Source organism: Hippopotamus amphibius, chromosome 2 (assembly GCF_030028045.1).
Source record: "Hippopotamus amphibius kiboko isolate mHipAmp2 chromosome 2, mHipAmp2.hap2, whole genome shotgun sequence".
NCBI lineage: Eukaryota > Metazoa > Chordata > Mammalia > Artiodactyla > Hippopotamidae > Hippopotamus > Hippopotamus amphibius.
Genome location: NC_080187.1, coordinates 130,551,212 through 130,563,599, shown reverse-complemented (window position 1 = coordinate 130,563,599; position 12,388 = coordinate 130,551,212). Strand labels below are relative to the sequence as shown.

The following is a 12,388-nucleotide window of genomic DNA, read 5'->3' as shown; positions in this document are numbered from 1 at the left end:
CTAGACTATGTTAGACTACAGTTAGCTCCAGCTCTAGCTCTACCACATATTTGCTGTGACCTTGGATGGGTTAGCTAACCACTCTGCCTCAGTGGCCTCATCTTCTCATCTTAAAATTGGGGTAATTATATCTGTCTTATAGGCTTATTGTGAGGATTGAATGAGTTAATATTTGTAAAGAACTTAAAACAGTATCTGGCACATTTTAAGTGCTATATGTGTTTTTTGTTTTTTTTTAATAAAATATATAATTAAATGAGGGTGGATGAACAGCAAGGGCTGGCCTGCTACCTACAGAGCGAATTCCTTAGATCCTTATTCTACCCTAGCCTCTATTTGCAACTCTATAAACTGTTGTGTAGTCTGCATATGAAGACAGGCAGCCAGGGGGATGGGAGGAACTGCCCCTTCAGCTCCTGGCCTGTGGAGCTGCTCAGTTCCACCTTGGAGTGCTGCTGGAGAGCAAGGATATTGAGTTAAAAAGAGATTCACACATACCTTTAAAATTAGGGCAGGTAGAAAAATCGATGGGACTGCCCCTTTGTGTTTGAGTTCTCCACTGCACCTGGAGCAGAGCCATGCACCTAGTAGGTCCTCTGTAAGTGTGGGTTGGCTGATTCACTGCATCCGTAAAGGCTGGTGGCTGAGCGAACTTGGGATATTTTTCAGAAGTTAAGAACCATCTGTCCTTGGAAGACTGCAGTTATCTTCTGCCTTCAGATGCTGCAACATAATTCATTACTTCTTGACTTTGCCATCAGTGATGTTTCCTGCCAAAAGCAAATTAAGTGTTTCTGCTTCACCTGTGCATTATTTATTAGATTTCCTTTTCCTAGTGAATAATTGTGTGCTAGAAGGACTGTAGCTGATGCTCTCTGGAGCTCTGTACTGGCTCTCTTGAAAGCCAGAGTGAAAGATGGCTGGGCAGTTCAGGGAGCATTCAGCAAATCCCTGAGCTCCTTCCAGTCTGTGCTGTTGCTGAGAGTCACCGCTCTCTAGGCCCCAAGTCCTTGGCCTCTAATCTGAGAACTCAGACTCCTGAGGTGTAAGGACAGCAGAAATGCCACTTGGTGGTCTTTATTCAGGGCCATTTTACTAGAGAGCAAGTTGTTTAAATTGGAAGAGCTCAAGACAATCATAATCCTAGAATCTAAAAGCTACTATGGCTTTTTAGAAAAATTGCCATAAAAACTCTGATACACACTCCATAAAAACAGAGCAGGTCAAGGGGCTTAGTTATAAAGTAGTATCTGCAGGTGCCTTGTTGTTCACAGGAGAGGGAGAAGCCACAAAAAGCTGTTGTTACTCTACAGACAGACTTCCAGAAACCTCTGCCTTCTAGAATGGCTGAAACCCAATGTTGTCTCCTCCAGAAAGCCAGTCAACTGAAGAAGCAGCTTTTTTTGTGCCCTGGAACAATAAATACCACTAAGAAGAGCCAAGGATCACACCTGGAGAATGAGGATCACCTTTCTGAGGGAAAGATGTTTCCTGCTTAGAGAAGCCAGTTTTTGATCTTTTAGTTCTTTTACTAGGAAAGAAAAAAAGGAAAAAAAAAAAAGAGCGAGTGGAGCAAATAAACTAAAGGGACAACAACAGAGACAGCAGTGAAGACATGACCAATGACAGGTAGAAATGGTGATGATGACAGACAGCAGCAGACACTCTGATGGAGGTCCATTGATGGAGGATGATGGAGGTCCACTGATGGAGGATGACGGAGGTCCACTGATGGAAGATGATGGAGGTCCACTGATGGAGGATGATGGAGGTCCACTGATGGAGGATGATGGAGGTCCACTGGTGGAGGATGATGGAGGTCCATTGATGGAGGTCTACGAGACACTCATTCTGAGGGTCATGCAAATGCATACAGTTAAAGTAGAGTAATTTGTACGTAGCGTTTGCACAAACACCATTTGGAGCTAAGAGGTTCATGGAAACTGGCATATAGGAATGGGCAAAAATTCTCTAGCTGAAGGTAAAGAGCAGAGATTGTGTGAATGTTTGCCCAATTCAAAGGAAAAAAATGAACATTTATTGCACAAGAAAGAGCAAGCACAAGAAAGTGTTGTTTAAAAAGGTGCAACATTAAAATTTCAAGAAAGACTATTTCGGGGACTTCCCTGGTGGCGCAGTTAAGAATCCGCCTGCCAGTGCAGGGGACACAGGTTCGATCCCTGGGCCGGGAAGATCCCACTGAAGAAAAAGAAAGGTATTTTGTAAGTAAAGCTTACCCTGAGGAAATGGTTAAATGATAATGGAACTCTTCCTGAGCAATCGGATTGTAATCTAGTGCTCTTTTCCCCTTGTCTCCCTGCCCTACAATGTAAACTTTCCTAGTTAAGGGGTTATTCAGAATATGAAAATCTTTTAAGAGAGAGACATTCCATGAGAGCAGTTTTGCCTTCTCCCCTGTTTCATGCCCTAACCCCCCACCCCCAGATACCCACACCTTGGTGAGATAAGAGGACTGAGGTGGCTGGAGCCAGAGAAATGTTTATTCTCCAGGTGGGTTAAGACTGGCGAAGTCTCTTTTCTTGGGGAACAGACCTTTGTTATGAAGTCTCTGAGTGTATGTCAGATGGTTTTTCTCACCCTCCCCCTGCCAGAGCCATGAAAGGGGCTTTATTGGCTCTTCATGTGAGGACCTGTTGGGGTTCCTGAAAGGAAAACTCAGAACAAGCAGGGGTTTCCTAAGACTGTGGCTCTCACTCTCAGGCTGGTCCACATACAGCTCCTGGCAGTTTGTTAAAATGACCATTGAACTGTTCCTACCCGTTTGTAGCTCCAGTAGCTTCTGCTGCAGGTGCACAGATTTCAGCTGTGATTCTAGATCTGATTCCCTCTCCAGATTTCATGGTGGTTTGCCCTGCGACGTCAGTTTACTGATAGGTCCTAGATAAGTCATTGATTATGAGTTTGTTTAGCTTTTTCTTCTTGTAAGGACTGGAGTAATGATGACTTCAAGTCCTTTGTATGTTGGAGCTGAAACCAGAAGTCTATCCATTATTTTTATCACTTTTACCTGCAGTGTGAAAATCATCCTTTCCACTTGGATTCCGAGGCATGTGGCACCCTTATAGCGTCGTGAAGGTTTCTCAGCTGTGCCTGTGTCATGGGTGCAGTTGAATCAGCTGAGTCCGGTAGTGGAGAGAGCTGCTAATGGGCTCTTGGCCCAGTGTCTGACTTACCGAATAAACTTGGGCAAGCTGCTTAGCCTCCGCCTGCCTCATGGATCTGTTTTCTTGTCTGAAAAATGGGGGAATTAGACCATAGTCCGTGGGGTCCCTTCTTTTAAAAATTCTTACGAATAACCACTCTTAAAGGGGATGTTATCTTGCTTCTTATTGCTTTATATTATTTTGTTTTGGGGGTTCATGTACAACAGTGTGGACCCTTGAGGGTCCTCAAGACAGTTTTAGGTGCCCACAAGGTCAAAACTGATTTCTTAACAGTACTGTTATTTGCCTTCTTTACTGCATTGACTTTTGCACTGATGGTGTAAAAGCAGTGGTGGGTAAAACATCAGGCACCTCAGCAATAATCGAGGCAGTGGCCCCAGAGCTTAGTAGCAGTTGTGTTTTTCACCACAAGGCAATCTCAGTAAAGCGTGTCCCAGTTCCATTTAGGAATGTCTTGATTTAATTTTGTTAAATCTTATCCCTTTGAGTATGTACCTTTTTAATATTCTGTGGGATGGAAATTGAAAATATCCTTGCTGTGTAATGAAGTGCTGTGATTGAATTGAGGAAAAGTATGTCTGTGATTTGTTTGAGCTGAACCAGTAGCTTTCTTGGTGGAATACCATTTTTACCTGAAGGATGGACGGACAGCCAAACTATTGCTGTTTAGGCTTTGGTATTTGGTAGACTTTTTCTTGCAAATGAATAAAGTTCACTTGTCATCTTAAGGAAAACAACTGACGGTATTTATGGTGAGTCATAAAATTTGAGCTTTCAAGTGAAAAGTAGAATTTGGAAAAGTTTGTATTTGCCACTGGGACGTTGACAGTTTCCCAATATGTAAAGGGTTTTTTGAGGGCAGGAGAGATATTTAACAAAAGTGATTTTTTTTTTTATATCATGTGATGAATTGGGTCAACATTTGGAAGATCTGCATAACCCAGGTAGCCAGTGTTTGCCAAACGACTAATGCATGTTGTTACAAAATCATGCATGGGTAAAAGAGCCATTCAAAGGGCAAAATAGACCAATGGGTTTTAATGTGCAGGAGTATAAAAAAGTTCATTGATTTGGCTTCAGATTCCATATTGCATCTAACCTTTAAAGAAACACCTCTTATTGAGTTTTGGTGAAGTATCAAAGAAGATCCACCATTATCTAAAAAGGTCATTAAAATATTCCTTCTTTTTCCAACTACCTATGTGAGGTCTGGATATTCCTCGTGGACTTCAGTCAAGATAGCATATTACAGCAGATGGTACACAGAAGCAGGTCTCTGAATCCAGCTGTATTCCCTGAAGCCAGATCTGAGAGAGAGTTGCAAAGATGTAAAACAGTGCCACTCTTCTCATGAAATCTTTCTTGTTTTGGAAAGCAGATTTTTTTTTCCCATAAAAATTTATTTCAACTGATGATGACTTTATTACCATTATTTTAAGTGGACCAAGAAGTATGTTTAAAATTTATAAAGTTTAATTTCTAGATACGGTAAATCCAGATGGATACAACACACACAAACAAAAATTCTTTGAGGTCCTCCAATTTTAAGAATGCAAAGCAGTCCTAAAACTAAAAAGCTGAGACCTAGTGGTGTACAATTTCTACACTCAGGATTTTAAGGACACCCTGTTAGCCGAGCACTGTAGAACTTTGATGAATCTCTGACATATTTCTGTTTGCAGTTACTGTCTGTGGATAAAATGGGATGTTTTAAGTTACTGTGTGCCCTGTGTCAGCATATTTACCATACCTAGGATCTGTGGAGGTCAGTGGTTGCTGAAGTATGTCTGTACAATTGTTCTGTCAGATGCTCTGACGGTAAGACAGATTCATGATTCATGTCTGTTTACGAGACTAGTACCCTGGATTCTAGGTCCCAGTTTCAGAGATTAACTGTGCACAGTGGCATATCACAGGTGCCAAGGAGTCCTTGAAAAAGTTACCTACTTCACTGTTCACTAAACACCTTATGATTATTATTATTATTATTTTGCATAGCATGGCAGGCTCTTGAATAATTATTCTTAAGGCAGAGAAGATGCCAATTGGGTTTGTGTTTAATATCCAGAGGAGTCTAAGGTAATGCAGTGATCTGTGTTTCTAGTGGATGCTGTTCAGATACTTGAAGCAGGCACTCAGGTATGCTTCAGTGGTATGTAAAAGGGAGTGCCGGGTTGTATTGATATTTTGATTTGTATCTTTTAAGGAATTGAAGGAATTAATAAAAGGAATTATTTAAAATAACTTTTATATCATATTAATTTACTTGATACTTTAAATAATTTAGAATATAATTTTATAATATTTTATTCAAATGGAAACTTTTTAAATAATTAAATTGACCAAAAGGAATTTGAAAAATAAAGGGCTCATACTTCTAAGAGAAAAAGATTAGGCAAATGGAAATGAGTTGGATAAACTGTTTTGCTGAGACTTAATCCGTCAAGTACTTAAGATGGTTGCTTTCTAGAACATCAGTCAGGGGCATTTAAAAACACTATTTTATAAACACTACAGTAACCTGAAGTATGTCTTTATTTAAATTTTAGTAGTAGTCAAGTAATATGTTTTAGTTGCAGAATTTCAGACTTTAAAAAAAAGTAAGAATATAAATCATGACTCTTCTATAATTTTAAGAAAGTGAAGTTCAGGCTGTGCTTTTCTCAGCTAAGTCCGCACAGCGACAGGTATGTAGGCAGATGGTCACATACACATGGTCAAGAAATCTTCAAAAGGTCGGATTCTCCTCAAACATTAAAAGACTGCCACAACACACTGCTTAAGAAGAAGAAAATTCAGTAGCAAATTGAGTAAAACTTTCTGACATTTAGCCATAGAAAGTGCATTTTTCCCTGGGAAAGGCTCAGGCATCAGTAGCTTCTGAGGGTGGTAGGATTTCTGTAGCTCTGCCACTTGAATTTATTGAGCTGTTAAAAGTCTCCCCTTTCCTCCAGCTTCTAGTAACATTTTTAAAACTTTCTTTTAAGCCCTGACCAACAACCTCATCAGAGGTTTTCCACCTACCTGGTCCCAGTGACAATACCTTACTTTCACATCCCAGAATATCACTCGGTTATCTAATGCTGCAAAATTTAGTGGCTTAAAGTAGTAATAGTTGATTATTTTACTTCTCTGCTCCAAGCAGTGTCATCTGGAGCCACTTGACTGGTGCCCCGCCACTTTCAAAATGGCTCACTCCAATGGCTGGCTAGTTGTGTGGGCACTTGGCTGGGAGCTCAGCCTGGACTGTTGGGCAGTGAGTGACCTCAGTTCCTTTTGGTAGACTGCCGGGACTTCTTCATGTCATGGTGATAGCTGTGTGCCAAGAGTGAATGTCCCAAGAGCCAGGTGAAAGCTATGACTTATGAGTTCCACCATAGTCACAAGCCCACCCAGTTTCAAAGAGAGGGAACCCAGATACCATCTCACAACGATGGGGTGATACCCAGTCGCATTGTGAAAAAGATCATGAGGCATAGGAGATGCTGTGGTCATTTTTGGAGGGTGTAATCTACCACAAAACGAGACCATCAGAAGATCCCCTATTTGGAACCTTTTGTCTCTTAAAGAATTTAAGAAAATCTTAAAAGATTTTCTTAAAGAAAATCTTTTCTACCTTAGCTAAGCAAATTCCAATAATACAGTTTTTCCACATTGTTAGATGATATGTTTTCATTTAAGTACACATGTATATTTATATATGTCAATTTTATGTCATCTGTTTTTTGCCTGAATACATTGTGGTTGTTCTTTTCATTAATATTGTACTTGAAAAGAACCTGCCATCTATTAGGAAAATCAAATTCTTTAAAAAAAAAAAAAAGATTCAAATCTGAATCATATTCTGGTTTGTATTTGCAGATCAAATACCGTAAGCATTTATTGAAAAATGACAGTGGTGATTTATTCTCTTCCTAAAGGTAGCCCATGAATGGTGGTGAAAAATAATTCAAAACAGGTTAGAAAATGATTTGCTGTTGACAAGGGTGTGTTTTGCAGTGAGTTCACTGTTTCATACTTTAAGGCAAGCCCATTAAGTATTCATTTGTTCAACCAGTATTTGTTGAGTATTGTGTCGGGCAATGGGCTTTTGCACTGGCAGCCAGAAATCGTCTTGTCCTCATGGAACACATGAGGAAGATGGGCGTTAATGGGTAATCACCAAGTAAATGTAAAATCTTAGCCTTGTTAAGTACTGTAGAGAAAAGGAGCTTGGAAAGTATCTGATGGGGAATCTGACCTCATCTCCCTTTTAGCAGTGCCCTTTTAACAGAGATCTGGACGTTGAGGAGGACATAACCACACCAAGAGACTCATGAGTGCGTGCTACAGCCTCTCACAGATCCTTAGGCAGACGTCCACAGATACACGTGCCCCTAGCTTACAGCCATTTTTAGGAAAGCAGTAGCTTCAGCTGTGTTTCTGTTGAGAAACCATGTATTAAGTACCCCTTGGAAAGCACATGTTCAGAGGCCTTACAGAGCAGAGGTCTGAGTTTTAAGGACCCTTTTTCATTTGTAAAGAATTAGCTAATTTTGAATAATGGTGATCACTGTAAATGCATACAGTTCAAGTAAGTACTAAGTATAGCAGTAGTACTCCACGTATGGCCTGGGGACCTGCTGGAGTTAACCAGAGCCTTTCAGGATAACAAGGTCAACATGATTTTCATAATAATACTAAGACATTTGTCTTTTCCACATTCCTTCTTTTGTGAGAGTAAGTGGACTTCCCCAGAGACTGGATGGTGTAGTTTCATCACAACAGATTTATTTTTAAATAAATTTATGTATTTATTTACTGGCTGCATTGGGTCTTTATTGCTGCACATGGGCTTTCTCTAGTTGTGGCGATCAGGAGGCAACTCTTCATTGTGGTGCGTGGGCTCCTCACTGTGGTGGTTTCTCTTGTTGCAGAGCACAGGTTCTATGCGTGTGGGCTTCAGTAGTTACAGCACAGGGGCTCAATAGTTGTGGCTCACAGACTCTAGAGCGCAGGTTCAGTAGTTGCGGCTCACGGGCTTAGTTGCTTCGTGACATGTGGAATCTTCCCGGACCAGGGCTCGAACCCACGTCCCCTGCATTGGCAGGTGGATTCTTAACCACTGCACCACCTAGGAAGTCCCCATCACAGCAGATTGAATGTAGGAGCGTATATGAGAACTCAGCTATCATCTGTTAAACCAGACCTTTAAAGGTTTGCAGAAATGTGAAAGAATGCCATTCTTCTCATTTATTTTTAAAAGTATTGTTACTTTCATAACAGTGTTATGTTAACATGTAATAGGTTTATCTTTATTATTTTTAAATGAATTAAGTATTTCTGAAATTTCTGTTTTAACCTCTAATGTGGTAATTAAAGTGTAAAGAGGTTTTGAGACCAAGAAGTGTGAGAACTGCTGAAGTATGGCATTCAGCTTGACCTTGAGCATGTTACTTAATCTTAGAGACGCAAGCAGTCTGTAAAGCGTGGGCGATGATCAAAGCACTTACCTTGTAAAAGGATTAAACAGGTGAGTATATGTCAGGAGCTTACAGGACTGCGTGGCACAGAGTGTGCATTCAACGTATGTTAATTTGTGTTATTATTACCGTTTAATATGAAAGTAGAGCTTAGGTGAATCCAAACACTGCTGAGGCTCTATGGCAAAGAAAGTTTGCTTGTGTTTGCGGCCATCTGTATTGTTTTGGTAAAACGTCATATTCAAAGGTGAAAGAAATTGAATTTTGTAATTTTTCTTCGGAGTTGGGTTATAGGCTTTTACTGGCAGATGGTCAGGATGGCAGATTTGAAGAGACGGAGATTCAGAATAGCTTGGGGTGCTTTTTCCGCCCCACCCCTGCCCTCCCAGTCCACACCCTCCTCCCCACAGCCAAGGTTCTGCTGGGTCCAGAATCATGGTGAGCAGCAGGGCAGACGTGATTCGGGAGAGCTCCCCAGGATTGTGTTCCACTCCCTGCACAGTGAGCTGCCGGGAAGCCATGTTAGAAAGAATCTCTTTTAGTTCCCTCACTTTTCAGATGGAGAAACTGAGGCCCAGAAGAGTGATTTGCTCACACAGTTTCACCCAGCATGTTAGAGGCCTACCTGGGACAAGAACTGACATTCCAGTTTGTAATGGTAAGAATACCAGGCTTAGAATCAGAAGAACTGGTTTTAGCTTCGGTCTAAAAAGCTTTAATTGGTCGTCTGACATAGAGCAGTTGACTAAAATCCCTGATCCTTAGTGTCCCTATTTGTAAAATGGAAGTGAAAATATCGACCATCCCAGGGATGTGAAAAGGATCAAATGAGATGCCATAGGAAGGTACCCAGGACATGTCCTCTTAGCTGGAGTCTCTGATCCTTTGCATGTAAAGTCCACAGAAAAACACTTCCCAGTGAAATAAACTGTTCTTTTCAGAACCTTTAAAGCCTGCCTTAAATGTGGTGCTTTGCAGATTTGTAACTTTTTTTTTTCTCTCTCTCTCTTTAGGACAGCCCAGAAATTTGCAGGACCTGTGCCGAATTAAAATTCGACAGTGTATAGGCCTTCAAAACCTAAAGCTACTTGATGAACTACCAATTGCCAAGGTCATGAAAGACTACTTAAAACACAAATTTGATGATATCTGATATACACAGAACTGTGAGCAAGATTAGGAGTTATATTCCAGATACTTAAAAGGCTTTTTGCCTTGCACAAAGTATATCCTATGCAATTTCTGATTTGCTGTGAAGTCAGAAAGCAGGTATACACTTTTAGGTTTTTTTGTTTGTTTGTTTGGTTTTCATTGTAGGGGAGGGATTTTTTTATATATATAAACACACACACCCACACACACACACAAACACACACCCACCCCACATGCTTGAAGGTCTTAATTTGGTTTCTTGGTCCAAGTTTAAGAGGTCCAAGCTTTCTATACAATAGTGCATTTAAAACAATTGTTTTTCCAAAATGACACAAGCAGGTTTGGAGTGGAGAATTTACCGTTTCCAAATTTATGGTTGCATTGGCGTGCACAATATTATTCTAAACCAGCAGAGCACTTGTTACAGTTTGGAGGCACAGTTTCACCCAGGGTGTCCTGGGTTCTACTGGAAAATACCCTAAGAAATTGTTAAAGTAATGCTGTCACCTCATTCATTTTTAATGAGTGCAAATTGGCTGTTTCAAACTGTTCTTTTCCTAATTAATGTAGCTTTTGGATGACATAAATCCAGTACCTCTGCTTTCCTGTTGGTGTGCTCTTGTTTTTAACTTATTTTTTTAACAACTGTAGTACACTACCCAGAGACATTGGGTCTCAACTTCTGTCTCTAGTTGAATTGTGCTTTTAAAAAAACTAATGGGAAAGAAAATAACTTTCTAAAGCCCACATATTCTGTTTTTAAAACAGTGCCTCCAGTGCAATACTCTCTCTGGTGTATTTTATCCCTTATTTCACTTGATGTTCCTCGTTCCACAGCTGGCTTTGACATGCCTGTGAGAACGGGAACCACCACTTTACTTTTAATTGCAGAGCCGTAGTATGTCAGTTGCAGTCTCCATTTTAAGCTTTATCTTTTACTTCACTTTAAGCAGAAAATTTCATGTCCTGGTGGTAGAGTATTCCCTAAAAATAGCCCAAAATATTGTTAAACCATTTGGCTTTAATGGTTAAATAATTTGGGGTGGTTTCATGGTGTTTTTTTCTTCCCAGTTGAAATAAAATTTCTCAAGGGTAAAATTTCTAATGGGTGCACATTTGTAAGTCTGGTTAATTCCTAGTATGCTCATTAAGCATTTCCTGTCTATTTTAAAGTTATCCACAGTGACGCTCTTCAGAACAGTTATTTTCTGGGTTGATTGGCATATGTTTGCAGTGTAAACATAAATATGACAGTGTCACTAACAATGGTTTCAGAGGCATTAGGGGTCCATGGGGATGCCCTTAGAAATGAGTTCTGTGCCTGATTTGCCATCGTATTAGCTTCAGAAGAAACTTTAAAAATATCCCAGTATTGTTCTTAGTGCTTTGGGAAATTTCAGAATATTTACACGCTAGTAATAAATTTTTTATCAGAAGTTTACAAGATGAAGGGCTTCTCTTGTCTGAATTTCTAGTTTTAAGTCATTAAATATAAAGCTATTGCACCTGAAAAGTATAACTAAGCAGAATTAGGAGTCTGCTCTGGCTCTACCCTTTTTCAGAGCCAGCAGTGATATTTCCTCAAGCACAAAGTTTATTCTCTTGGATGCAGAGTAGCTGTGGCATTGGATATCCGATCTGCCGGGCCTGGGCTGGGTACAGGTTTCTGAAGAATGGGCCACTTCGGGCAGCTTTGGGAAGAGGATGATGTGGGGGATCACGGCTGGGGTCCATAGCCTCTTCTGCAGGGAGCCACTAAGAGTGTGGCCAGTTTCGTAACCATCCCAAAGCTGTAACTGGAACGTGATGGATAGAAATGGGTGGTCTGTCTTTTTTTCCATAAAAATATCTCCAAAAAGTTATCTTCTGAGAGAGAGCCCTTTGTGAAGCTAGGAGCTGAGCTGTGTTCTCATTCTGGAAACCAATACTCAGGTCCGAGCTAAGACACGTTTGCGTCTTCAGGGACCTGGCATGGCCAGAAATGAATTGTGTTCCTTCTCCCTGAAACCCCGGGCCCAGGGAGATGAGAAGATGGGAGGGCGTGCGGGGTGCTGCACTCTGAGCAGTGATGTTAATGTTACGTTCGCACAGGGCTTATTTCCTCATGTGTCTGTTCATTTATTCAGTTAGTTTAAAATTATTTTCTTTCCCCAGCCATTGAAAGGTTTCCAAACTAAGTTAGCCACTGAGTTTGAGTCAGGGAATTCCATGTAAAAAGATCAGATGAAGGTAAATTCTTTGTTCTGTATTGCTGCTGCAACTTCAGAAAAAAATTGACTGCTCTTCCTGGAATCAAAATTTCTATTTAATGAAGAAGTATATAATTCCATTATTTATTGTTTGAGGTTTGATTTTTCTGGAAGCTTAAAAAGAATATTTTATTTTTGTTGTTAATAGAATCCCAATCACATATATTTAACAATAACTAAAATGTCTCAAAGTTGGTAACTGGTGGTATGTAGGGATGAATTTGCAGGTCTGCACTTGAATTTGATTGGCAGAGAAGCATTCTGTAGTAACAAAATGAGAGCAAATAGTTTCAGAAAATCCACTGATTGGTTTTTCCAGAATCTTGATGGAAATGTTCAT

The 12,388-nt window shown here is 40.3% G+C and overlaps 1 protein-coding gene across 2 annotated transcripts in view; it reads left to right on the top strand.

The window, feature by feature from the left end:
- The window catches only part of ASB7 (ankyrin repeat and SOCS box containing 7), a 43,973-nt gene extending 33,076 nt beyond the window's left edge, over positions 1-10,897 (top strand). For both annotated transcript variants that reach the window (XM_057722994.1, XM_057722995.1), the window contains exon 6: positions 9,661-10,897. In XM_057722994.1, coding sequence (XP_057578977.1) covers positions 9,661-9,800 — 140 coding nt within the window. In that variant the 3' untranslated portion in view covers positions 9,801-10,897. The remainder of the gene's footprint in view (positions 1-9,660) is intronic.
- Positions 10,898-12,388: the final 1,491 nt, after the last annotated feature.